Source organism: Leptosomus discolor, unplaced genomic scaffold, assembly GCF_034619465.1.
Source record: "Leptosomus discolor isolate bLepDis1 unplaced genomic scaffold, bLepDis1.hap2 HAP2_SCAFFOLD_66, whole genome shotgun sequence".
Classification (NCBI taxonomy): domain Eukaryota; kingdom Metazoa; phylum Chordata; class Aves; order Leptosomiformes; family Leptosomidae; genus Leptosomus; species Leptosomus discolor.
Genome location: NW_028237818.1, coordinates 674,208 through 701,875, shown reverse-complemented (window position 1 = coordinate 701,875; position 27,668 = coordinate 674,208). Strand labels below are relative to the sequence as shown.

Sequence of the window (27,668 nt, the reverse complement as noted above, 5' to 3'; positions counted from 1 at the left end):
GCCAAGGCCATCAGAGGCAGCGAGACTGCTGCGGGCAGTACGTTGGCGGCTGCGCTGGAGGCAACCAGACCTCGTTCTTGCAGCTGACACGTGCCGCTGGCAGCAATGAAAGTGCTCGCCCTCCTCGTCCTGCTGGCCGTGTGCCGGCCTGCGCACGGCATGTGGGACAGCTGTGGGTAAGTGGGCCGAGGTTCTGGGAGGGAGCTCGGGCAGCCCTTGACGGGCTTCACTCGAGGGGGCCCGCGCGGCCCCTGTGGCCACTCCACAGCTTCCCAAACTCCCTGTGGGAGCCTCAGCTCCTTGCCAGCACCCAGGCTGCTGGCACAACCCGTCTACGGGGCTACAGCGGACAGAGGGCTGGAGGCACAGCCACGGGGTTCCCTGGCCCTGCCGTCCGTGCAGCCCCTCGGGGGGAGGGAAGACGGCTGACCTTCAGCCTCAACAGCAGCACAGCCGTCCAGCAGCACACTCATGAGTTTCTTCTTACACCAGGACCTGCGGGCTCCGGCCCATGGCGGCTAGCTACGGCATGTCGCGCGTCGTGGGTGGCTCGGGTGCCCAGCCAGGGGCCTGGCCCTGGATCGTCAGCATCCAGAGCCCCTGGGGCCACGTGTGCGGAGGGTCCCTCATCAGCCCGCAGTGGGTCCTCACAGCAGCCCACTGCTTCAACGCGGCCAGGTAAGGAGGAGCAGGGAAGGGGGCTATCCCCACAGCACCAGCAGGCGCCCCGTCCGCAGCCCCACGAGCTCCTGCCATCCCGCTGCCTTGCAGTATGCCTGGTGCCAGGGCACTGGCGAGCCCAGCTGAGAGACTGCTCCGCAGAAGGCTGGGCTCGTGCCACCGCTTCCTAGCAGCCTCCAGCTCCACGTTCCTGGTGCCCAAGGCATGCTAGGGCAGTAGCACCCTCCGCAGCGCTGCTTTCCTCCCTGCCTTGGGAAGCAGAAGGCAGGGAACCGTGGGGCTGCTGCAGCATGTGGCTCCGCTCCCTCTGAGGCCTCTCTGCATCTGCCTTCCAGGTACCTCACCATGTGGCGTGTGGTGATCGGGGCCACCCACTTGGGTCAGCTGGGCCCTGAGACCCAAGTGCGCGGTATTTATCGGCTGATACTTCATGAACACTACGATAACGTCACGGAGAGGAACGACATCGCCTTGCTGGAACTGGACCAGCCTGTCCAGTGCGGCTACTACGTACAGCTGGCCTGCGTGCCCGACGCCTCACTGAGAGTGTCAGAGCTGACGAGCTGCTACGTCAGCGGTTGGGGTGCCACCATGGCAAGATGTGAGTTCCCAAAGAGTATTCGTGTGCCGAGGGTAAGCTCGGCACGCTGGGGAGGCGGGCTGGGCTTCTGGGCAGCGGCGGCGGCAAAAACCAGAGTCGGGCTGTGGGGACGTACGGCCACGGAGAGATGGGCCCGAGCCATCAGCCAAAGCGAGAGGGAAGGGCAAGCCCGGCACAAGGCCTCTGCAGGGGCAAAGGCGGGCCCTAGGGAAGGGCTTCGCCCACACAGGGGAGGAGAAGTGGGAACAGAAGGGCTGCTGGCTGCTAACTCCTTCCTGTGCTCACAGCTGCAGGATCGACTGCTGTCCTGCAGGAGGCCCAGGTCCACCTCATCGATGTCAAGGTCTGCAACAGCAGCCGCTGGTACAGAGGGGCCGTCCACCCCCACAACCTGTGTGCCGGCTATCCGCAGGGCGGTATCGACACCTGCCAGGTAGGAGCGTGCTCCGCGCCAGCCCCCAGCAGCACAGGCAGCCCTGTCGCCAGCGCCCAAACGTCCCCCGGCGCGTGTTGCGCCTGCCAAGTCGCCCTCCTGCCGCTGGGTCCCCACCGCTGTCGGGGCTTGCCTTCCCTTCCCCGTCTGCAGGCCCTTGCCCAGCACCCCTCTTGTCCCAGAGCCCCGGCACTCTGCCCAGAAAGGCTACCCAGTGCTCTTGCCCCAGCCCAGAGGTCCGGATCCCAGTCCTGGAACGTCCCCCTTCCACACCTCCAGGATCAGCGGGCAGAGAGGAGAGAGCGCCCTACCTTGCAGGCCCACCACCCCCTCCCAGACAAGGTCCTGCAGGCTCCAGCACCTGAGCAGAGCCTTTCTGGGCACGGGGTACAGCTCTGGCAGGTGCCAGGAGAGAGAAGGAGCCAGCCACAGTGCTGACAGGGGCCACCCAACACCACCAGAACCCTCTGACTCTCCTCCGCTCCGCTGCAGGGTGACAGCGGTGGTCCTCTGGTCTGCCAAGACAAGCACACCGACTACTTCTGGCTCGTGGGGGTGACCAGCTGGGGGATAGGCTGCGCGAGAGCCAGGCGGCCCGGAGTCTACACCTCCACGCAGCACTTTTACAACTGGATCCTGGTACAGATGGGACTGCACCCAGCAGTCCGGGCTGCTCCAACGGCGCGGGCATGGAGTCATTTTCTCACCGCCTCCACCCCCGTGCAGAGGCCAAGGCCGATCCCAACACAGTCGGGCACGTTTAGCTCCTGCCCATTCCCACTCCAGAAGCTGGTGGAGTTCTTTACTCGGGTGCAGGAGCTCCTGCAGGTGCTAAGGGGGAAAAAGGCTTGAGCAGCAAGAGGAAGAGGATCCAGTGCAGGCTGCAGAGTAGCACCACCCTTTCCTCCTGGGGCAATGCCTGCTGAGATCCAAAGGCAGCCTCAGTGCCAGTGGCCTGCTCGGTCCTGCCCACGCTCCTCTCAGGGCACACACAACTGCTGCTCTTGACTTAGTTCTTGAAATAAAGTTGACCATTTTCACAGCTAACCAGGCTTCAGTCCAGTCTCCTGTGCAAGGCAAGGACTTCCACGCCCAGCACCTGCAGAACGAGGCTGCAGGCAGACAAGTCGGTCACACGGGCAAAGAGTCACTCCAAAAGCTGAAACCGTGCCCGGTCTGAGACGAGGGTGCTCAGAGCCACTGTCGGGTGGAGAAGACTGGCTAGAGGGAGGCTAGCAAGAGGAGAGGAGGAAATGATGTGACACGCAGCCAGCGTTGGGGGTATGCCTTAAGGCACGCAAGCTGAAGATTAGGGCCTGCCGGGAGCCTTCGCTTACTGAACACACCGTGGGAAACGCCTGAGCATGCCAAGAGCTATTGCTGTCTGTAGCAAAGCGAGTGCGAAGCTGACGGGAGTCAGAGTGCCATGAGGAAGAGCTGGATTTCACAGGTAGTTAAGGGGGATTGGTGTGGGAGGTGGCCACACTTGACAGATAACTGAAGGAAGAGCTGGGGTGGTTTTGGGGAGAGAAGTCTGGCAGGGACAGCAGTACCCAGGAAAAAACTGCATCGGTAATGCCGTGGAAGTCCGAGGTGACCCAGCTAACAGTGCCTGAAACAGCAAACCTGTGGACGGCTGTGGCAAACCTGGGAGCAAGGGGGAAAAAATACCCGCGGGGAGGTCCCTTGCTTGGGAGGAGACAGGGGCGGAGAAAGAGGGGAGTCAAGGCATTTGAGGGGCATGTATAGGCATGGAAAAAGGAGGGGAGGGGGGGATCAAGGAGCCAACCCCACAGAGGCAAACTGCTGGTTGGTGTGCTTGTTTGACTGAGCCCTGCAGGTGATCACCGCAGTGCGTCCTACCTCCTCTTGGAGAGCGATTCCCACTCCTTCGTGTGCGGCCCCACTCTGCACCCAGGGCACGGGTGGGTCCAGAGGGCTGGCGGCCAGCAAGGGCAGAAGGGAACACAGGCCACGGCGACCCAGCGGTGGGCAAGAGCGAGTGTCTCGGGCCAGCTACTGTTCGGAGCGCTGTGTGTTTGTGCAATTCACTAGGGAAACCAGAAGCTGGACTAGCTCACGAGCAAAGGAGAGAGACCCTTGCAGTCGTGCAGATGGCCTGTGGTTGCAGCCCACCCGCTTTGTTGAGCTGCCCGGTGGTGCCGATCCTGGGGAAGGCTCAAGAAACGGCGGCTGCCTGTACCTGCAGGCGGGCAGTGGAGTGTGCACAGCGGGAGCCAGCGGTGGTTTGTGCGGCTGTTGAACGGGTTTGGGCTTTCAATGTGCCCAGCCCGGTACGCCTGGTTCCTTTCTCCTTGCAGGTTGTATTCAGAGCTGTAATGCTATTTTTTAAAAAAAGCAAAAGCAACCAGCAAACAAAAAAAAAGCTGGGCAATTCCACCCTGCAACTGGTTGTCTCCCCCAGGCCCTGGCCACCCTGCCAGGCGACATTCACCACCACCAGCAGGGTGCAGGAGCGGGCCCGGGGCAGGGCTTTCACAGGCCGCCCCTATTTTGAGGCTCCTGGCCGTGCAGTTCCTGGGCAGTGCTCAAGCAATGGCAGCAGTGCCCACAGCCGGTATTTTTGATCTTTCTCCCTTTCTCCCAGGCTCTGGCTCCCTGGTTTCCAGCTGTTCTCTTTCTGCCTTAAAGCCTGTTGTGCTGCTTCTCTTCCCCTTCCTCACTCTGGCTCCTTGTCCCCATCTTTTTTAGCCTCCTCCCTGCCTGCCCCGGCCCCTCGTGCTCCCCCTGCTCCCCCACCCCGGCGGCCACCGTTGCTCGGTCCCTCTCTGCCGCCCTGCCCCACACTCCCCCTCCCGCTGGCCCTCAGGCTCTGGGGGATGTTTCCCGCCCTGCTCTTGGCTTGGGGGAGGGGCCATGGGGCCCGCGGGGGCGGGGCAGGGCCGGGGGAAGTGTCCCTGCAGGGGCAGGCAGCAGGAAGAGGCCCCGGGGCATGCTGGGAGCTGTAGTCCTGGGGCAGGGGCTGGTGCCGGGAGGTGCAGGCTCTGCTCCAGCCATGGCCCGTCTGAGGTGAGGGCTGGGGCTGCCCCTGAGGTGAGCCAGGCCCTTGCACGGGGGAGGGGGTGTCTCCTGCCTGCTGGCTGCCCGGGGGTGGTGGGTGGGAGCTCCAAGCCGGAGTCGGGTCAGTTGGGGCATCCCCGGGGGTGACCTGAGAGCTGGGGAGGGGAAGGAGAAGGGAGACAGACCCCCCAGCACAGGCACTGGGCACGCCGACTCTCAGAGCCCCCCTGAGCCCCCCCAGCCCCGCTCCCCCCCTGCAGCTGCCCTGTCCCCAGCCCCTCCCCTGAGGCCTGTCCCGCAGCCCCAGGCTGCCCCACGGCCTGTCCTGGCAGCGGCGAGCGGGGCCTCGGGCAGGCCCAGGGCTCTGTTAACCCAGGGGCCTTCAGCAGCAGTGCGGGGAAGGAGCGGGGTCTGCAGGAGCGGCTGCAGCAGGAGGGGCTCCGGCCTGGGGCCGGCTGTGACAGTCAGGGTTCTTTCCCTCTGCCAGAGGCCGTGCCAGGGGCTCGGTTGTCTGTTCCTGCCCTGGGGATGTCGTCAGCTGCATCCAGCTCAGGCTGAAGCTGAGGAGATGGGCAAAAGGAAAAGCAGCCGGAGAAGGACACGAAGGGGATCCGGCTGCGAGCTGCCCCCAGCTGCAGACAAGAGACAGCCGGCCTCTCCGCGTGAGGAAGGGTCCCTGTGAGTAGTCCTCAGCAGAGCTGGTCACCAACATGCACCGCGGGGTCTGTGTGCGTAACCAAAGCACGGTACAGCCATGTAGTGTGTGTGTGTGTGTGCGCAGTGAGGCTGTGTATGTAGGAAGCCTCATATTGTAAGAGCTGAGAGAGGCAGAGACAGAAGTGTCTCAACAGTAAAATCCTCCCAGCAGCACCAAGAGTGGGAGCGGCAGTGAGTCCTGGGCCCTTGTGTTATAATCAGATCTGATTTTGAATTTCATTGATAATTAATTGTTTTGAATAAACAACTAATTTCTTATAGTTAATTATTTCCTGATTCAAATAATTTACATTATGGTAAGGAGTAGACAAAACCTCACTTATGCTAAGAGACAGCAGATGCAGGCCTCAGGAAGATGGCCAAAGCTGAAGCTGCTGTGGATTGGGAAACTGTACAGAACACAGAACGAGGAGGGAGGGAGGCAGGTACAAGGGGTGAAATTGTACGTTCTCAGCTAGTTCTCTTATGTGATGAATCCATCGAAACAAAGGAATGTTGCTGTGAAGACTCTCCCGTCTTCCCCATCCTAATTTGTATATCAGAGATTTTGATCAGTAAAATAACCAATGATTAGATTAGGATAGGACTATTAAGAAAGTTATAGAATAGGGCGGACCAATCATTGTAACTGTCAAAATTAATAGCGGGCATAACGTGCATGCTTATGTTAAAATCTGTTAAAGATCCTGACTTTGCAGAAAAAGGGTATAAGATGTTGAATTTTTGATGTAACTTTGAAGCCCGTCGGGTGGAGCTGTCCCTGTGCTTCCCAGCGCTGCAATAAAGACGTGCCGGCTTATCTGCAAGTGTGTAGATAAATTTGTCGTGATTGCGACCCTCCGTCCACACTTGGGGCCGTGTCACCCCTCTTGTGCTCCGGGTGCCTCCCTGTGCCTGTGCCCTCCCACCTTCCATCACTGGCGTCACTCTTTTGCTTCCCTGTACCTTTCTTCTTCTGTCTGTTCTTGTCCCCTGCTCCCTGTTCGTCCCTCTCTGCTTTCCAAGCCCCTCTCTTGTTCTGCTATTCTACCTGCCCCTTTGGTTTTCCTTGCTCTCCCTCTGTCCTGCTCCCTGCCCCTCTTTTTTCCTTCCTCTGTCTCTGTCCTGCAGCGCATGGCTGGTTTTTCATTCACTGCCTCTTTGTCCCAATCTGCATTCCTCCTTGATGTTCCCAATCTCTCTGGCTTCTTGCCTGAGATGCTTTTTCTCTCTTGTTTGTAACAGGAGACGCTGTTCTCTAAAAACATAACGGCATTCTTTTGGCAAGCCGCTGAAACGCTGAGAAGATCCCCTCCTGGGAACACTCTGCAATATTCTTCCTGTCTGCAAGTGGCACCTTTTCATCAGAATGGATTCCAGAACCCAAGGGGCAGTTAACCTCCAGAAGTCTTAAACCTTCTGGGGAATCGCACAGACTATTTCTTGCTAAGAAGATGAAGGCTCTGTTGTTCCAGCTGTCCTTAGTGTTTCGAGACAACAAGCACTTGCACTGGTACTTGTTCTTTTCTGATCTGCGGCTCCTGTGAATGTTTCTCCAAGTTCTTGGTTTCCTGTCCAGGTGACTCTCCAGAGGACTGTAAAAATCAGTCTTCGTGGAGACTCTCTGTGCTGCGGAGCTGCCTGTATTGTTGTTGTCACCCAGCTGCCTACAAACGGCTCCCAACCCCAGACAGTGGGGCGGCATTTCTGATCTGCTGGAAGGGGGTGTCTCCATTTTTAATGTTGTTTCTTTCAGGGAGCACTGTGAGCGTGGCAGATCCTAAGCAGAAATACACTCGATTTGAACAAGTCGGGCAAGGGTAAGTCCCGTCACAGCTACTTACACAAAAGCACGCGCCAGGTATTTTGCTGGTGTGATATCAAGCGTGAAGTCGGGCAAGCTCCAAACGTGTTCAGACCCTGGGCTTAGATTCTCCTGTCTCTCAGTACTGATCAGAATTGGTGCCTGTGGTCAGAAGGCGTCGTCAAAGAGCACTTGATGCTGGCAACGTCTTGTCTGCAGCGAGGGGCAGGACCTGGAAGATCTACTGTCCCTCAAGTTTCTGGCACCCGTTTGCTTGTTTTCTTAGGGGAAATCATTTTTGTGTGTCTCAAAATAATACGGCCACGCTAAAGAAAGGAGAAAAATCTTTATTGCCTGAAAGAGCAGCTTAGAACCTGATAGCTGTCAGATAAATAACACTTCTCAAGAACATTTCTTTCCAATCTTTTGCTTTCAAAAAATACTCAGTGATCAGGATTATAACGGCATAGTTTAGAAACTGCAACCAGAGATTAGATATTCAGCTCTCTTTTCTGGCAGAGGTAGTGAAAACCAACAATTCAGTAATAAACACAGTGTCGATGCACTGTCCTTTCCTCAGATGGCTGGCACGTGTGTTCAGGGCTCTCAGAATGACTGCGTGGTGTTGCCTGAGTTTTGCAGATAGATCCAAAGAAGAGATCTGAGAAGGCACAGCTAGACTGTGTGCGTGTTACATTCTCCGGAAAAAACCCACACAAACACACCGCAGGAAAAAAAAAAGGGAAAAAATAAAACCCAACAGCGCAAAACTGGAGAAAAAGGGAAAAGAATGAAATCTATTATTTTCCAGTCTCTGTAGGCACCTCGCCTTTCAGTTGTGGACTAAAAGAATTTAGTATGAACTCTGGAGATTTGCATCAGCCCTTTTTCTTCCTGTTGGACCTAAGTTTTCTCTTGGATAGCCTGCATGGCAGGGGGCTTCTGGGCTGCTGCGCTGTGCGCTGCTGGCTGAAGGAGTGGAGGAACCAAGGTGTTTTGGAAACACTACAGGCAACAGAGAGCTCCTGTCAGGGCTTTCACTTCCAGGGTCTAAACCACTTCTCATGTCTCTGCTGCTCTTTTGTTTCTGGGGCGTCTGGAACTGTCTATACCGCACTCGACATCAGCACGGGACAAGAGGTGGGTGTCAGCAGCCCCAGCAGATTTGGCAGGGGTTCAGCGATTTCCGCCCTGGTGCGAACAGCGGATGGGCTTTCGGATCGCCAGGAGATCTTTACTGCAAAGGCTGTTCCTCTGAAGCGCAGGCTGGCGTCAGCCTGCAACGTACCTCGTCTGCTGTCTTCAGCTTTTCAGGGACAGCTCTTTAAGGGCACCGTGGTTCTGTGCCTCAGGAACTGAACGCTTCCTGTGGCTATCCGCTTTCCAGCAGCCATTGCACCGAGGGGTTGATTAATGCCTGAAAAGGTGCCTGCGAATTCCTGGGGGGAGGTCCTGGTCCCCCTGGCATCAGGAAGAGCCTTGGTGCTTTCTGTGCTTGGGCTGATGCTTCACCCATCGCTTCCAAGGCCCATCGTAAGAGAACTGTTTTTTTACTTACTGTGTCTTGAGGACAGGTTGGTGCTCTCCACAGTGCTGTTGGTCCCCGGCTGCTACCATGTTACCTCATCCCTGACTGGGCATTTGAATGGAGAGAAATCTGTAAAGAAATCGCAGCAAGCCTTTGGGCGTGCTAAAAACTATAGTTTTTACTGCCAATGTGAATGTGTTGGTTTAGAAATTGTTACATCTCTGTTCCCCACTGTGCATGAAGTTGTGCTCTTACAGAGAATGTTGGTCTCGATATACAATTTAACTCTGTACATTTACAGCATGTAAAACTGCCTGTGGACCTGGCCATAGATTGGTTAGTAATACAGATCGTAAAATCTGAAGATCTGTCACAGTGAGAGGCCTCGGGAGAACCCCAGGGGTGGTCACAGATTCCCCTGTTGCTGTGAGGAATAAATAGCTTCGTTACGTCACTTAATTTTGGACACACTTTGTCCTTATTAACAACCAGCAAGAACGCAAGGAGGGCACTTTCTCCTTTCAGAGAAGGCCACACTAGCTCTGTCTTAGTTACTGAATATATTGATGCATCCACTCGCTGCTGAAGGCTGCCGTCATTCAGTCCCAATTTACCTTAACCACAGCTTCAGGCAGTAATACTGTTTAGCATTTTTTCCATCAGGTGTTTCATCTCCAAAGTGTGATGCAAGACCTAATGAAGGAGAGATCGTGTTTAGGACTCAGTTTTGTGCTTTAGTCATCCTGAAGCTGGTTGACACACACCTGACAGATGAGAAGACGTATCTCAAGACCAAAGCTCTCTCCAAAAGAATACAGCCGTGTTTAGGTCCAGTGTCGGTGACAGCCTGTTACAGCCCGTGGAGTGGTTGCAGTGAAGTGGGGGCCGGGGGGTTGAGAAGCAGCTCTTGAAGGAGAGTTAACACTGACAGTCCCTGTAGTGGCCCCTTTAAAGTGGCATCTTAACGTTTTTGAATATGGGCAAACACTGCCTGCAAATCTGGCTGGAAAACCAGGCCCGAGAGCGGAGGGGTGCTCTCTTTTGGGCCATGTCAAGAGCAGGACTGGGCAGAGGGGGAGGCTGGCCAGACTACGGGGGAGCAAGAGGCAGACTTGAAATAGCCCCAGGGCCTCGTCTCCCCAGTGGGCGCGTGTCGGGTAGGGGGGCTCTTCTGGGGTGGGTTTGTAGGAGCCCTTGGCCGGAGCTGAGCTGGAAGGCAGGGAGGGAAGCAGGGCTGAGCCCAGAGGGACGGGGCTGGCAGAAGCGGGCTCACGAGGAGGCCAGGACGAAAAGCTCGAGCAGGGCCCATGGCTGCCTGGGGGAAGGTGGCACTGGGTGCAGGAGCCAGGCTGAGGCAGAGGCAGGCTGGCTACAGCGGTTCAGAGCAAAAGTGGTCATATTAGTGATAATTAGACAAGGTGGTGTCTTAGAGAATCCCTTTGCTCTTTGGGGCTACAGCTTCAGCTTTCTGATTTATCATTCCTGGCTGTCAACAGATACATCTGAATCTCACGGGTAGTGTCTCATCCACCTGCAGTGCTGCACTTTACAGCTGCTCTGAGACAGAGGTCTGCAAGGGATCTAAAAGCCCTAAGCTCTGCTTATGACCCTGGGTGTATCCATAAAATACTGATGAATGGATTATTGTTTTTTAACCCAGAAAATAATTGCAAATCTAAACTGTGCTAAAGAATGGCATTCAGAGTTGCAAAATAAAAATTCAAGGCATTAGGAAGTGCTAGGGTCGTACTTTTTGTGTAACCTTAGTAATCTTTTTAGTACAGCATTTGCCACGTAACGTGCATTTGTGTTTTGTTTCAGTTATGCAGTCAAGAACACCAGCAATTGCTGAAATAATGATCAAAAATCACGATTGCTAAAGCATTACCAGCTGGTTTTATGTTTTCACAGCAATAAAATCACTTCCTGCTTGAAAGCGTGCATGAATAATAATACCGTGATACACTAAGGCCATTTGAAAAGAACGTAGATAGACCTAAAAATGGTAGACCATTTTGACAGATTTACAAGGCAAAATGTATTTGGCCATGTGTCCTGCAAGCAGCACCCAAGCTAGCAAAGAAATAGGGCGTTGTAGTGTGAGTTACTGACCTCTTAGGTCTAATAACAAGACAGCTTGGCAGAGCTCTGCTGTGTCATTCCAAACCCACTCCCTTCATGTTCATTCTGATCTCGTACCACAGACTGCTCAAATGAATGGTTTTTAATGTCATTTCAGGTGGCCATAAAACAAATGAATCTCCAACAACAGCACAAAAAGGAACGAGCTCTTAACGAAAGCCTGGTGATGAGGGAAAATAGGAATCCAAATATTGTTAACTGTTTAGACAGGTAAGTAGTTCTGGTACTATCACATGAATGTTCATTTACGTACTACAAGCCAAAGATTAAAAAACTTCTGGTCTCTGGCAGAAGATTGACCTCTTCATTATTTATCTACTCATATACAATTTCTGGGAGAAGATTGTGTTTTGTCTGCGTTAATCTTTTCTGGCATATATAGTTTGAAGACTGTTTTTAAAAATGTGCATCAGCCATGTCTTACTAAAACAACAGCCCATGAGTTCACTACCTCTGTGTTGTTTTGTTGTTGGGGTTTTTTTGTTCCTTTTTTTTTTAAATTGATCATATTTTCTCTGTCTTATGATAAGTGCTGATAAGTCCTCACAGAAATTATTTCCGTTGGGCTGTTCCCACTATTTTCCATTACTGTGGATGCCAGGAAGACTAGGTTCTTGTTTCCAGAAACACATCATTTGCCAGTTTTAAATTTTTTTTTCCTCTCTCTGTGTGTTTTTTATGTAAGGTTTTCCAAACTGTGGACCAATTTCTGTCCTCAGTGGTACACACCCTCCTACCATGGATGTCTATGAAAGTTGTGTTGCCTTGTTTCTGGAGTTAATCCTGGAATCTTTGCGTTAAGATGATGAACCAGATGATGTGCTATGTCCTGGTTCCAGATTTATCTTTGCTGTTGGTAAACTGCATTTTTCACTTGCTTGCCATCTAAGACATGTAATTTTTCACTCGCATGCCTTTCTCATTTAGGCTGCACAGATTCTAAGTCCTGTATAGCCTAGAAGGAACGTCTAGTCATTTTATTCTGTCTTCGTTTGAAAATGACCTGGAAACAAAAGCCACCAGCAGTCTTTTCCATGAGGTAATTTAGCTGTGCCTGTTCATCTCAGTGCCCTTGTTTTCTTCTTTCAGCCACCTGGTCGGTGATGAGCTCCGGGTGGTGATGGAATACATGGCTGGTGGCTGTTTAAGAGATGTTGTTACCCAGTTTTGTATGGATGAAGAGCAGATGGCAGCTGTCTGCAGGGAGGTGAGGGATCCCGCGTGTGCTTCCTCTTCCTTGGACAGGATGGTACTGGTGAACAGGTGGTAAGAACATGAGGGATTTCATCTTGAGAGCTTTGTTTCTGCGTTGCTTTATGATATGGAGAAGAAAGGGCACCTTAAGTGAACTGCCTGCCAGTATCGCTGCACTTACTGTCCTCTGTCATTACACTCTGAAACACTGTTACTGTGTTATCTTTTCTTTTTTTTTTTTTTCTTTTTTTACTCTTCTCAGCTCTACCTCTTTAAACACGTGCCTGGAGCATGTCTGTACTGCATTCCTTGCCTGTAAAAGCAAACATGCTGGTGGCAGATTTTTAAAAGAACAGCAAGGCAAAGGAGAGACTCATTTGTCAGAGTCCTCAGCTTAAAAGGATAGCATTCGACCCAAAATGGCATTTGCTTCTGAAAAATGACTAAGGTGCTATTTCCAAACCTGCTATAGAGCCTGACAATAAAATCTTTGTCCTGCAACCTCCCACCCAACAGTGATCCACTTCAAACCGAAGGAAGGGACTTTCTCATTTTTGGCAAAACATAGTTTGTCATACGGATGGAGATAGCACACTGATTGGGCAGCAGCCATCCTGCCTGTGCTTTCAGGGGCTAGTCTGTGACAGTAATGGACATTTCTCTTTCCAAACCTGATAAGCCTTTATTTGGAAAGTTATTACTTTAATAGTAAGTTGAAGCACCAAGCTATTCCTCTGGACAGCGCAATATTTGGGCGTTACTCACAATTAATCTAGAAATTAAATCTTTTAGAGGCATTTCCTTTCTTGTGTGGTGAAATCAGGTCATTAATTTTTACCCTCATGTTTGTTTTTTACGTATCAGTGCCTTCAAGCCCTGGATTTCCTTCATTTAAAGCAAGTGATTCACAGGGACATCAAAAGCAACAGCATTCTACTTGGCATGGACAGGTCTGTCAAATTGGGTGGGTATTCCTGGTCAGGCACAGCCTTCCCAGGCTGTGGCACGGGGCTGCTTTTGACTGATGGCCAGTTCCCCAAAAGGGATGCCTGTGGCAGTGCGCTGACCACTGCTGCCAGCTCCGAGGACAGTTCCAACATGCAGAGAGGCAGAGAAAGGAAAAAGGTGTCAAGAGTGGCTTTAGTTTGTGTGTGGCCCTTCCAGAGGGAGGCAGTTACAGTCTAACGGTTCAAGTCAATAAAAGCCACTGCAGAAAACTTGAGGGGTGTTATTAAGTGGCCAAATCAGTATTTCCGTGGCTACAGCACTGAGTAAACAGAGCATGGCAGCTTTTCCAGATAGATTCCACACCGTGTTCTCAGGTATAGAGTGGGGATTTCTTTTGCTCGCCTTCCTAATTCAAGCTGCCTTTAACACCACTTGTTTTTCTCCTCAGCTGATTTTGGCTTCTGTGCTCGGATCATCCCTGAGCAGAGTCGACGGAGCACAATGCTCAGGACTCCATACTGGATGGCACCAGAAGTGATGAGAAAAGAAGCCTATGGCCCCAAGGTGGACATCTGGTCGCCTGGGGTCATGGCTATAGAGATGGTGGATGGAGAACCTCCTTACTTTAGTGAAGATCCTCTCAGGGTAAGGTGCACATAAAATCAGATACCAGTGTCTTTCAAATCTATCCCGTGTTTAGTCCCCCATGAGACAAAACCCGAGCCGCATCAGCTGGAACTAGTTCCCCCATGGGCCACTTCTAAAGCTGTCAGGGAGCGCAGCAGCATCTACTGTAGCTTTGGTGACGTCAAGGGGAGAACCTCCAAAGAGCAGTGACTTGTATCCAGTTCAGAAACATGCCATTTCTGCCTTCAACGGGGCTTGAAATACTTCGTATGTTTTTTGAACTCTCTTTGAGCTGTATCTCTGAGTGACAGCGATTTTTCAGCGGCAAGTTTCTCCAGTTGGGGAGTTTTTCTGAAAAGCATTCCAGCTGTGTCTGCAGGCAGAGAAGTCTTTTCAAACGGGTCAGTGCCGATGGCTTACCTGAGCCTTTCAGGAGGTGTCACTGCTTATAGAAATGCCATAATTATTCATTAGCAAATAACTTCCTGAAAATGTGTTTTAGCACAGAAACTTGTAGTAAATGAATGTATTTTTAATGATTTGAAGTTTTCAGCTTCATCCTCATTTCTTAACATGAAATGACCAGCTCTTATCCCAAATGGGTGTGTAATAGTGGAGGAATGTATATAAAGATAAAACCTCTTGACTGGTAGCTGGAACAAACTTAGATGCTGCACAGTTAATTCCTGATAGGGATGCAGGAATTTATGAGGAAATTAATTGTGACCCATGTGTATAGACACAGAATTTTTGTTAAGGCTGGAATTAAAATAGAGCATGATGCGTAGCTTTTCTCACAGCAGTAAGGCTGCACTCTCCCTACTCTACAGCACCCAGAGTGCGTGCTGCAGGCTGAGAGAAGAAACAGCAGAAGGATCAGGACATACCCCCTGGCAGGCTACTTAAGAAAGGAATACAACAGCTACACCAGTGTCAATCCTCCACTCTGAACAAAGGTTCCTGAGTTTTCTTGGAAGACTTCTTTTGGTTTGGTAGGTGCCCCAAGGTTTTTCGTTCCAGTGCACACAGAAGGAGCAGCGTGCGCTGTGCCACCTCGTGAGGGGGGAGAAGAAGCAAACAGGTTTGGGTTCAGCCTGATACTGAGTCAGCTGAGTGCAGCACAGCTGGCAGGGTGGCAGTAGGCCTGTGTCCCTGGTTTGGAGGCTGAAAATTCCAAGCTTCATTAACCTCAACTGTTAATTAGGGCTCCTCGAGAAGCTTCAGGTCGACTGTGAGGAAGGGAACTGGATTTCTTATCTCTGATCAAATTCACATTCAGCCATTCCTGCCCTTGCCCAGATTATTTGAGATGCTCTTTTTCTTCATACATGCCTCGTCTGCTGCGGGAGTTGAGATCAGCTTGAGCACTTGGAGCTTCAAGGCATCTTCAGGTGCCTGAGTCAACCTGCAGGAGGTTAAAATCAGGCACCTGGAGTTGGTCCCGTCTGTGTTCACTTCCTGGGCTCTTGGGCAGAGGCTGTTGCCCCTGAGCTGGGAACAGTGAACAGCTTGTGATGGACCGCCTGAAGTTCCCCAGTTCCCAGCTGGTTTTATGAAGGTGAATCATCCCCAGCAGGGACAGGATCCCTCTGCTGTTGTGTGTGGAATCACAGAGTGCAGTGAGAGCTCTCAGCTGCATCCAGACAGGAGAGCTGATAAGCAAGGCCTGTGTTTGCAGGTCAGGTTTTAGCTGATGGCACACAGTAGCTGTTGGGTTTAATAGTCACATTTAGACCCCATCCAGGGAGTTCTGCGAAGCCTGGAAACCAAAGGATGCTCTTTCAAACTTTGCGTGTTTCAATAGTGCAAGGCACGCAGCAGCTTCCATTACCGACATGGATTGAAATACCGAAATATACTATAAGGGCATTAAAGGATCATTAATCGTAGAGTTAAAACCAGGCTTAATGTCGATGCGTTTGTTGTTTTCCATGTGCAGAGCAAACGCATCCCCTGTTGCTCAAGTTCTTCCCAGCCGATGCAGAACTCACAGGAATGAACCATTTTCCAGCCAAGAGTGGCCTGGATATTTCTGTGACGGTGTTTGTTTTCTCTCACTGTGATTTCCTTCCACCAGGCGTATGCCTGGGGCCTGAGGGACAAATACTGGTGCGATAAATATCCTTTGAAATGCCGGTCGGACCTCCCCAGTTTCAGTTTTAAGAAGACCCAACAAACCAAATCCCAGGCATTTCTGTTTGCTTTTTCCTTTATTAACCACACTGCATCAATTTTCTTCAAACCTATAACATATTTTCCAAATGCTGTGAATCTTCTACAGTTTCAGGCTTCTAAATCATCCATATGTTGTTCCGTCATGTATCTGGGTGCCCTGGATAACTTTAGGGTCTCATTTTCACAGACTGCAGCTGTATGCCAAATCCATTCTTCTTTCTTGGTACGTTAAAGAAATCCATGAGCTTATTGCCCCTTTGCAGCTACTGCAAACACTTCTTTCCTTTGTACTGTACTTGCTTTTCTCTGCCAGCTGGATCACAGGAAAGCAAAAGAGACACGGCAAGAAGGTGCTTCAGCTTCCCCTAGATCTTTTTCTGTGGTCGTAGAACTGTTTAAAAGGTGCAGTACCCAGCTACAGATGACTCTGCTGATTGGAGTTCTGTGAAGAAAGGAGCAGCTGAAAGAGCTCCCTTTGTCCTGGCACTCCTGTTTCACAGCCAGGCGAATGGAGCCGGAATAAAATTCCCAAGGCTGCCATGGGTGCTGTGTTCCTTTACCGCAGGAGAAGGGACGTCCCTGGGGCAGCACCATTTAACCGCAGTGAGGACAGGCCCTCCGGCTCACCGCTGTGCCCGGTGCCTGAGGGCAGCTGCAGAGGGACGGGACAGGACTGATTTTGTGACACTTCTGTTGTGGGAAAAGTAGAGAAACTTCCTTTTATTGTTTTTCCTCTAGGATAGTTCATTTGCCTTTTTAGGCCTGGAATTTTTCCTCTGTGTTTAAGAGGATAAGAGCAAAGTCCCTTTGGCCACCGTCTCTTTAAATGCCAGTAGCGCAGAGCTGTTCTTGTCATGGCGGACATTTGTATGGAAGACTCCTAGGCCTATTTCCATTATTATTGCTGTATATTTGGGACATATTCTGCAAGTTTAGGTGCAAACAGTTCAAAACGTTTGTCTTGCGTTTCTAAAGAACGTCTTACAAAAGCAGAATGAGCTCATCTGTCCAGCTTCTCAGCATGTGAGACCTTGGTTCCAAGTGAACTGCCCCGGATAATGCTCGCCCCATGTTTTGCAAAATTCTGTTCTAATTCCTTGGCCTGAGGTCTGTCAGGAAGACTTGCTGATCTGGAATTTGGAGACTGCTGACATAGTTGCAGGTGGCTCCTGTCTGCCCAATAGTGTTTTTTCTTCCTAATAAAATTGTGCGTACAGCTTACATGTCTGTGTTGGAAATGAGGTTCCAAATGCTTCTGTTTATCCAAGGAATAAGCTGATGGATCTAGTTTTTATTTCATCCATTTACCATTTCTATCTAGAATAGAGCAAAAATCTGGACTAGGTTTGTTTTAAGGAAGCTGTACTTTAGGGAGCAGTGAGCACTGCAGGGATGCATTTTATGTAATCATCCTTTGAAATAATACAGCTGGCCCGAATTCACTCTTTAAAATAGCCAGGAAAGCTGGTGTCGATGCATGGAGAAGCAAACTGTGCTTTTGCTGATGTAGTTCCTACTAATGAGGTCAGCCACTGCAATCAGCTGTCAAGGCAAGATCACGTTGATGTTGGAGTAGCTGTGGCTGCATCGGGGTTTGTTTTGTAGGTATAGAAAAATCATCTCTAACCCTTTGCCAGGGAAGAAACTGGCCCTGGAGACTGGACCTTAAAAAACAGGCTCCCTATGAGCAGCTCTGGGTAAGAAAGAAACAGGTGGAGTCTCGTGTTTCTTGTCTCTCTAGGCGATGGATCTGATAGTGACCAACAGGACACCAGAGCTGCAGAACCCCGAGCAACTGTCCGCTGAGTTTCAGGCCTTTTTGAGCTGCTGCCTGGAGGTGGACGTGGGCAGGCGAGGGTCTGCCCAGAACCTTCTGCCGATAAAACGCGAAGCGGCTGCAGGTGAAAGAGCTGCGCTGTGTCCTGGTTTTGTCATCAGCTGAACTCGAAGGCATCAGATGGAGCCCCCTCGTGTTAGTCTCCACTCTCGGTGCTTTTCAGCTGAAAAACAAGTGGAATCCTACAGTGGTTTGGGTTGGAAGGGACCATTGGAGGCCATCTAGACCAGCCCCCCTGCAGTGAGCAGGGACATCTTTAGCTGCATCAGGTTGCTCAGAGCCGCATCCAGCCTGACCTTGGATGTCTCCAAGGATGGGGCTTCTGCCACCTCTCTGGGCAGCCGGTGCCAGTGTTTCACCACCCTCACGGTAAAAAATTTCTTCCCCATATCTAGTCTGAATCTGCCTTCTTATAGTTTAAAACCGTTACCCCTTGTCCTATTGCAACAGGCCCCGCTAAAAAGTCTGTCCCCATCTTCCGGATAAGCCCCTTTCAGCACTGGAAGGTGGCTGCAAGGACTCCCCGGCCTCTTCTCCTCTCCAGGCTGAGCAACCCCAGTTCTCTCAGCCAAATGCCTCCAGGGCTGGTGACTCAGCCACCTCCCTGGGCAGCCTGCTCCAGTGCTTGAGAAGGTTACCACTCCCCCTGTGCTGTGTCAGTTGAGTCGTTAGAATATGGATAAAGGAGTCTTCATAATCATCTTCTAGTGAACTTGGTGACTTAGTAGGTAGGGGCTGTTTTGAAGATGTCAGTGGTGAATGAGAATGTCGGAGAAGCCTATTGAAATGCACAATGGCAACCTCTCCCAACCTAGAAGAAAGCTAAAACATGACAAAATCAAGCTCGTTTGCATTGGAAGACCTTTGAAGAACTCGAACAGGGGGGGAAAAAAGGAGATCTGGTAGAGGCCTCACATGCTGGTGCCACTCCCGAATAACAGCAAAGGTGAAAGAAGTCACAACTAGGAGGTGCGCAGGAGTTGAGGCCCATTCTGTAGACATGAAGTGCTGCAGAGCGAAGGGTGGGTGCGTTCCTGAAGGGGTGAGGGGAGAAGAGAAGGTGGGCTGTTCCGTACTGCTTACGCTCCAGTTTTCACCAATTGCTTGTTGTAACCGGACAGCGGAGCCGAGGGTTTGATTCAGTGGAGTTACATTTGCAGTTCTGTCAGTCTGACTGTGAAGGCACTTAAAGGGTTTTGCTGGCTTTCATCGGTGAAAGAAGCGGCTGTTCGTGAGCGTAGCGATAAGCAGAACAAAGAGAAGGTAGATTTTGGACTTCAGTTATGGTGGTGTTCTTCAGGACTGTTGGGGAATTCCTTTTCTCTGTGCAGAATGATCTGTTGAATTGAACTGGGTGTAGGGGTGAAAACTCAGCGAGTGAATTTTGGAGTACTCTGCGCGTGAGAGAGAGAGAAAGCAAAAGGCAAGAGAGTTTTTAAGTCTGAATGTGAAGGTAGATGAGCAACCAAATCGGTTCTTAATAGGAGGGGAGGAATGGAACTGGAGTAGGTGATTAATCTCTTACTTTGTCCCTCGATGAATATTGTGGTGAAAAATACGGTCTATGGCAAACTGTCAGAGTGATGAGGTGTTCACATCACCTTCTGTAACGTTTCTTCTCTTCTCTCGAGGTTCTTCCTGAACACCAATGAGGTGACATCTGTTTTTAAAAACTTGGGCATGATTGGATGGGGAACAACAGGGCAGGAAGTATTGTTGTTTTTTAATGAAGAGGCTAGGTACAGTAACTTACCTGTTCTTCTAATGGTTAAATATTTATTGGAAATTAAATTTTAAAATAAAAAAAAAAAATCTGCGTGTGCTAGTGGGTGTCTAAGAGTGTGATGAAACAAAGCAAAGCTGCAGATACTGGTATTGCAGTTGGCATTCCAGGTCATCCAGTTAGTGTTTCAGTTCTGACATCTCGGTTTTACTTGTGCTTCACCCAACTGTTTCCCCGTGTCGCTGAAGAGATTTTTCTGTGCTGTGCTTTTCAGCTGTGGCTGGCGTTTAACGATACGATCCCGTGATTGTTCCCTAGGATCGGTGAGGTTGGAAAAGACCTTTAAAATCATCGGGTCCAACCGTAAAAGTAACACTGCCAAGTTTGCTGCTGAGCCATGTCCCTAAGCACCGCATCTACACGTTCATAGTACAAGTAATAGAGATGTTTATTGTTTCAGCAGTCACGTCATCTAAGTCGTCACGTATGAGAGCAGCAGGAGGTCATTTTTTACAGCCTCTGTGTTCCTCGGGTAATTGCCTTTCCTCCTAAGTGAGGAAAAGGCAAAGGTTCTGGCAAGGTAGTGGATTCTAGCCTTTTACTGTCTTTCTTTTAACAATTTAAATGTGCGCTAGGGCATCCCAAATAACAAAATGTCTTGAGGAGCCAGCTGCCATGTGTCGTTCGTGTGCTCTGTTTGTGATGGGAGAAGCATGAGAGAGAATTGGCTGCATCAGCTGCAGGAAGGGAAGGTCAAGCTATTCATACAAACACGAATCGAGTTATTTTGATAAGACCATTTTGCACTTTTTTAACGGGCAGCTTGACATTTGAATAGAAAAGGGTTCCTTCTCGGTTAATTTTGAGAGAATTTATTCCAAGTTGTATTTTATTTACCTCAGGTTTAGAGCACAGCTTCCCCGTCAGTTAGGAAGTACCATCCTGCAGTATAGCCCACCTAGGATTCCACAGGAGAGAGAAGTCTCAGTCGTAGTTTCTCACATTAATAGTCCGAGTGATTTCTATCTGCAGTGGGTAAGTTTAGAAATAAGGTCTGTTTAAATAAAACTCTGAACAAACCTTTTAACGTTTGGCTACTTGTCGTCCACCTTAAATAAGCTACTGTCCGTCGCTTGTAACCGGTTTTAGGATTCCTGGAATTAGTAGGTGAGATTAATTCTTACAATCCTAACTTGATTCCAGGAATTCTTAGAATTCCGGAAGGTTAACACATTTTGGTCAGTTTTGTTAGATGGTTAGTTCCTATGCGGGCATGCAGTGGTTTACTGTTTCAAGCAGAGATTGGACAGGGCAATATCCAACAATTGTCAGGCTCTTTGATTCACGTGAGGTGTTCCTAACCGCTGTGTCATGTTGGGGGAGGCCTAGGAAGTACATTGCTAGAGAAAATGGCCCTTAAGAGAGCAACAGTACCACGGGGCAGGGGTGCGGGGGGTGTGTGTGTGTGTGTGTGTGTGTGTGAGATTTGTTTTTCTCCTTTTAGACAGACAGCCTGGATTCTCTGTCTCCTGCAAAGAAAATTCAGGAGGTGTATAGACATGAGCATGGGACAAACGTGGAGATGCTCTGCCCAGTTGAAGGCCAAGCCTGCGTGGCAAAGTGGGAAGATGGGAATTGGTACAGAGCGCAGATTCTAGGTGAAGTCTTGATTCTTTCGCTCTAACGCTGGGTTGGGAAGTCAGATGTGGCTCTAGATCACGGGCTGTGAGCAGTAACAAAGCTGTTGTTTTCACTGGGCGTTCTTAGACTGGCGGGAGGTTCATAGAGTCAGTAGTACTAATGCATGTTATGACCTTTTGCTGTTACTGGAGTGGGTTATGCATTTTTACTTTTCTTTAAATCAAGAGAAGCGGTATACTTCATTTTCTATATATTATTGAAATTCTATGATCTAATTATTTTAAATAATTTTTCTCTTACTGCTACAGTTTGCACTACAGGTTTGTCTGTTAAGCCAACCTCTGAGCCTAGCTCGCGTGGGTCGCTTATTCCCCATGGCAATTCCGAAGGGGACTGGCCGTTCTTGTGCTGGCTCCTGTGCTGCCTGTGTGGGCAGCGCCGCGTGCCTGTGTGCTCGCGTGTCTCCTGGGCACATACTTGATGTGCCAGGGTCTCATGAAGTGGTTAGATGGAAGGGGACCAAACTGCGAACTCTGTCGTTGCAGGAACGTGACAGAGCTGACTCTCAAAGAACAGAGTTTTGGAACTGGGTTGTAGGACACTTGAAGCTGTGATATTTGATGATTGTATGGTGTAAATGTGGGGTTTGCTCTGAAATTCGGGTGCTTTAACCTGTATCAGATACTCATTTTTTGTTTTAATAACTTGGGCTGTTTTTCTTGAAGGGCTGCCAAGTCATCAAGCAGTTTTGGTGAAATATGTTGACTTTGGCAATGTTGCCACCTTAACTCTTAAAGACATACGCAGAGTCAAAAAGGAGTTTCTGAGCTTTCCAGAAAAGGTAAATTAGAGCTCGCCTGGATTAAATACTCAAAATAAACAGAATCTGGGTGGATGGAAGAGGAAGGCGAGGGTTGTTAACGTTCAGAAGTAAATAAAATGTTAAGCCAGTTCCTTGTCACATTGAAAACCCGTTTAATTGGTTTTGGATCATCCAGTTTCATCCAGTTTTAAATGAAATCTGAGGCTGCCTTGGGGTGAGGAGGTGTCTGTATAGTGTGTGTGTGTTTAATTCAGATCCAATCAAATGGCGGTGACGTGGCAGCAGAAGCCGAGGTCACGCTGTCTCGCTGTCCTGCGTGAGCGCAAAGCAGAGGCTGTGACGGGGCTGTGGTGAGACGGCCTTGGTGCGTGATGGGAGATCGATAACTTGAGTCCTCCTGTAGGCGATCAGGTGCAGGCTGGCTGGCATTGAGCCCTGCAAAGGGGCAGACGAGTGGAACAGAGAAGCCAAGGCAAGATTTGGAGAAATGACTGAAGGTAAAATTCTGCTGTGTTCAATTTTTGGTAAGTTATTGAGTTTCTGTTTCAGTATGATTGAATTGACTCAAACGTTGAAACATGCACTCTCGTGTTTTAGATAGTGTTTGTTGGAAGCGCTTGTGCTCGTACTTGTGACAGGTGGCCTGGAGTGAGAGTATCTCACCATGAGCCAGCTGGAGGAGACCTAACAGATGATGACTGCTGACAAAAGCTCTGGTTATGGCTCCTCTTACGGACCACACCAGCCTTGAGGGACATAAGTGTCTTGGTTTATTAAGAGGGGCCTGTTTCCAGAAGTGCTCGCTGTCCTTGACTCTTCTGACTTTACTGGTAGCTGGGAGTGGGATTGCTGCGGCTGTAAAGCATCGCAAAAAGAAGAAACAAGCAAGAAGAATTTCAGCTAACACATCTATGCCTTAGTAGGATTTTTCTCAACACCATTTATTGTTAACCTGTAGCTCGTTATTTTTCAGCGCCTGGGGGATGGTGGTTTGGAGCCCATCTCATAAATGAAATGACATGTAGCAGTTGGCTTTTTTGTACAAAAACATGGTGTAATTATTGGTGTATTTGAAGTTAAATTTTGTAGATACGTGCAAAGCTAAGCCTCTGCATTTTGTTGATGTTCAGAATCAATTGCTTTATAAACAAAATGTCATTTTACAGAATTCTGTCTTTTATAGTACCATTTGCCTCCAAAGCCGTCAGTAGTCTTTATACTGTCATTGGGTGGCTGTAGTTCTGTTTATATTATTCATTCACAGAAATTTTAGAGGCGAACATCTTGTCTGTTGAACTCGTGGACTCCCCTGCTCCTCCTGGAAGAATCTTTAGTATTAACTGCCAGCTAGTTAAAGAAGACCTGGCGTCCTACATAACGGGGTAAGTACTCTGTGCGTAACGTAAAGTATGTGGAGATACTGAATTTGTGTAGTAAAGTTTCTGGCTTTAATATGTTGCCTCCAGTGACTGTAACTTACCACATTTGTGATAAATTCATGACAAGTCACATTCCTCAGCTGATGTGAGTTACAGAGTGTAACTCTGCAGTTTGGCGTGATCGAGTTCTCCAGCTGAATCTTGACCAACGTCATGTATTGGAATTGTAGTTGATGGAGAAGGTGGAGATGAAATGTCTGCATCGTACTTGTAGTGTGCTTAAGTGCCCAGTCCTCCCAAACTGGTTATCGTGAAGGTTCCCCTTCCCTTGTAGTAAGGAAAGAAATACCCCTTTTGTGTGTTGGACCTGCAGCTGAGGTGAGTCGTCTCTGTGGAAGGTCTGTTGTTGGAGAAGAAGTACTGAGGTAACCAGCTGTGACAGCCACAGACAGAAGGGTTGGGAAGCCTGCTGGGGGAGATGGGGCTGATAAGGAGATGACAGGGCTGCATTTAGTTTGTTGGCTTTTTGGAAGGCTAATCCGTGGGCTGTGTTTGTGAAAAACAGTCATTACTCTCTCGTGAATAACTCTTGAATAGGGATGAGAATAAGAAGATTGCTGTGTAGAAAATTTTGATTCCGAAAGGGAATTTCTGAATTTGCTTTTTTCAGGAGGAAGCAAGTAAGTGGATTTTCGTCTCTTAGCTCAGAAATACGACTAAATCCTAGGAAGACTTTTCCTTACTGGTCACGCTTTTCAGTCAGGTTTTTGTCAAGTGAAGGAGCTTTATTGAAACCTGAACAGCAGAGTTGTTTTGTCACTGTCACTGGGGTGTTTTATTGTGTGGCAGCTGCAAACAAGCAGCCGTGTGACTTTACTGTAAGTGTCTAAAGTTGGTGGCTTGCCTAATGTGGATTTTTGTGGTCACTCGCTCACTGCCCCCTCCTTGGTTGGACTGGGGAGAAAACAGAAGAAAGAGGAGCAAGAAATCTCATGGGTCAACATGACAGAAGACAGGGAAGTTGCTTACCGACTACTGTTGTGGGCAAAACAGACTCAATTTACTTTAGTTTATTGCTAATTAGCATAAATCCTTCAAGACTGGTGCAAGCATTGTACCCAAACAGTTACAGCAGCCCCCTCTCCCTTTCCCAGCGCAAGTTTGCTCCAAGCCCCTCTCCTCCCCTGATGCCCCGGCTCCCCTCAGTCCCTTCGGTGAGGCCATGGGCAGGGCAGGGGCTGGGGCCAGGACCAGACGTTTCTCCCCGCTGCTCCTTCCTCCGTGCTCTTTGCTTCCCGTGCTTCAGCGTGGGCCCTCCGCAGGCCTCGGTCCCTTCAGGAGTGTGCCTCTGCCCCCCCCCCCCAATACCCTCTGCTCTCCTGACCTTGGTTCCTTCTCCCTCTGTTCCCTCTGTTCTGTTCCCTCCTCTCTCTCCCTGGCGTTTCTGCCCTTCAGGAAAGGAGAGGTGCCACCGGCTCCCGTTAGGATTACTCTTCCGTGTTTAAGGTTGTTGTTGGGGGATGCCCAGGCCAGCCCTGAACTGGTAGAAGAGACTCTAAGCGGGAGAGCACAGCTCCGCTGAAGCTGGCTTGCTGGCCAGCAAACCTTAGTCACCTCGCTCTTGCGTTGGGATAGGAAGTAGTCCATGCAGAATTCCGGGGAGCAACCTTGGAGCCTGAAGTTCATTCCAAACAGATGGTTTTTGCTGATGGGTGTGCAGTGATACTGCTGTACTGGAGTTACTAGAGAGGGTGTTGGAGGACTCGTAACGTGTGCTTCACTTGGGAGAGCTCTCTGTGGCACGTTGCCTCTGTCCGTTTCCCAGTTCAGGCTGGTTGGACACACGGCAAGCGTTGCTTGTGAGCTTTGGTGTTCCTTTCTTCCCTGGTTCTACAAGGCGGCTGTTTTACCCGTTGGTTTCCAAACGCCTGCCCCAGGCAGGTTTGCAGAAATAACTGTGGGGCAGTGGGCAGTGGGTGAGTCAAAGCTTCAGGGAATTTCTCTCTGCCAGAGCAGTTTGTTTCCTTCCCGTGAAGGAAGGCATAGACGGGTGGTAGATCTCCGAGAACAGAGCTTCTTCCTGGCGGCCCAGCAGTGCCCACAGTTAAACTCACGCTTGCTGTCTCCTTTGGTCAGCGGTGGTTACCAGAAGCCAGTTCTTTTGTGTTCACAGGTTTTTGTTGGAGCTGCAGTCTCTTACGGCTCTAGCTGGCGCAGCTCACACAGGCTTGTCCTGAGCCGGGCTGTGGCTCAAAGTACCTACCAGCCACCTCTGGGTTGCTGCTGGGCTTTATTCTATCCGGTTCAGGCCATTTAAACAAGTTTTCGTCAAGGTGTTGCATGACCAGACTTCACTCGGGACTCTGCTGAGGACAGTGCTGGCACCGGTTGCAGTGCGTTTGTATGCTCAGGGACCGCTAGAAAGGTAAATGTTTGGCTGACGTTCGTCATCTTCACGTCTGGAAGGAATACTTACACATCTTAGAAGCAGAATGTTGCAGCTTTCGCTCGGAGACAACACTGATCTCCCAGAAGCTTGATGTCGGTCATTTGATGTCTTTTAAGCCAGACGCAAACGTGAATGTTCAGCAGTCCGTTTGTGTCAGGCTTGCTTTTCTGCTGGCAGCCTGGACTGTGTAGTGCTGCCATCTCTCAGCAGAACGTGCAAGGATGCCTTCTGAAGGGGAATAAAAGCAAGGTACTCTCCTAAGTGTTTCAGCACTTAGAAATGATTTTGCCTTTTTTTGTCTGCTTTTCTAAGTTACTTGTTCTTCGCTCTTCTCCGCGTTGAGTGATTCCCGTCATGTTGAACTGTTGATTGAGCTCTTTTTTGTGTTGTCTCAAATGGCTTTCAACTTCCCGTTCCAATGACTTTATGCTCTTTACAGGTGCCCTGAAAGTACTAGTGTAAGGCCCAATGAAATATGGGATGTTCCTCTAGAAATTCCTGAAGCCTCGGAAGCTTTAAATCCTAGAGATGTGGAGTCCATGGACGGAGGAGATTTCAAATCCCTTTCTAAGCAGGAGCTACAAGCGAGAATTAGTCATGTTGTATCTCCCAGTAAAATCTTTCTACAGTGGCTGTCATCAGAAAGGACACTGAAAAGGTACTGAAATCCAAATGAATTTTCTCAAAGCATTCTTAGGACAAACTGGTGAAGTGTAGTTAGAGCAAACTCTGGTGCTGTGGGCTCCCCTGGCTTTGTTGGGGAAAGTCTGGGGCCAGAAGGCAGATTGGCACTATGTTGTGTTTTATTAAATATTTGGGATTCCAAATTAAGCACATGTCGAACTCCTATTTCTGGTCAGTTCTAGTGTAGTAAATGTTGGGGCCTGATAAATGCCACACTGTCCAGAAAGAGATGAAATCTTTCTGCTCTTTCTTTTCTCCTCCACGTTCCCGTGTTAGAAATCTTGCTAAAGAATCCCGGTATCTTGCATTGTAGAGCTTCAGTCAAGTTCTTTCTTTTCAGGTGCTTCTAATAGGCTGTTAGGAAAGTCTGAAGGCCATTTCTAGCCATGGTGTATCCATCCGCCTGCCTTTGGCAGGTGTTTAGGTACGGCAGGTGTTTGGGAGCTCCACTTCAGGTATTTCTAACGTGTCATGAAGAAAAACAACAATACTGTGTGTCTGTTAAACGGTCACTGAGACTGTCCTGTGTGCTAGTTGGGCAGTGGTGGGCTAAATACCCCTTCATTCGCCGGACAAAACTGGGCCACTAGAAACGTGGTTTCCTTGAATGTTAGTTTGCAGGAGAAGATGGCCACCACCTACAGAGAATCCCAGCCCCAGCCCGTGAAGTGGGAACATGGCACGCACTGTGCTGTTTACAGCTGTGAGGTGAAACAGTGGCAGAGAGGTCGAGTAAGCAGGACTGTGCCTGACAGCTGTGCAGAGGTAAGCCTCTTGCCGGGGGAGGGTTCGTGCTTTGATTTCTAAAGGTTGTAAGCGTGCGCTGATTGAAATAATGTCAAATCTCTGCTGCTTACTTCTGTGTTAATACAGTCTCATCCAGCCTCCTGCTTTTGTCGAGAGGTCGGGTTCTGTTGTGCGTTGCTGCAGACAAGCTTTCTGTCTGATCAAAGCGCAGGTGCCTGTAGCAGGGGCCCGGCCGTGGCGGAGGGCTCAGGAGGTTGACTGTGCGGGTGTTTACGCGATGCTTTGCACCATGGCAGATTCCCAAGCTGCAGCCTAATGGTTTAGCTTAGATTCCAGCTGCGTGAGCCTGAGGGTCCCAATAGTTCACGCTTCATCCAAAGTAAACGAGGGAGCCAACTGAAGGGAGAGCAGCACCCCAGCGCCCATGCCGTCCTGCTGTTGCTTGGGCCCTAAACGGGCGGTGATGCCCTGGGCCGAGCAGGGGTAACGTTTTCCCCGGGAGCTTCTCCCACAGGGCGGCTTTAAACAGGCGTGT

General features: G+C 50.0%; 1 protein-coding gene across 1 annotated transcript in view; it reads left to right on the top strand.

The window, feature by feature from the left end:
- LOC147412718 (serine/threonine-protein kinase PAK 3-like) overlaps positions 1–24,835 on the top strand; it is a 55,371-nt gene extending 30,536 nt beyond the window's left edge. The window contains exons 14-22 of the mRNA XM_086481089.1: positions 7,189–7,250; positions 8,326–8,376; positions 11,004–11,116; positions 11,996–12,113; positions 12,965–13,064; positions 13,497–13,693; positions 17,592–17,751; positions 23,139–23,256; positions 24,760–24,835. Of these exons, the coding sequence (XP_086337215.1) occupies positions 7,189–7,250; positions 8,326–8,376; positions 11,004–11,116; positions 11,996–12,113; positions 12,965–13,064; positions 13,497–13,693; positions 17,592–17,751; positions 23,139–23,256; positions 24,760–24,835 (995 nt within the window). The remainder of the gene's footprint in view (positions 1–7,188; positions 7,251–8,325; positions 8,377–11,003; positions 11,117–11,995; positions 12,114–12,964; positions 13,065–13,496; positions 13,694–17,591; positions 17,752–23,138; positions 23,257–24,759) is intronic.
- The last annotated feature ends 2,833 nt before the right edge of the window (positions 24,836–27,668 follow it).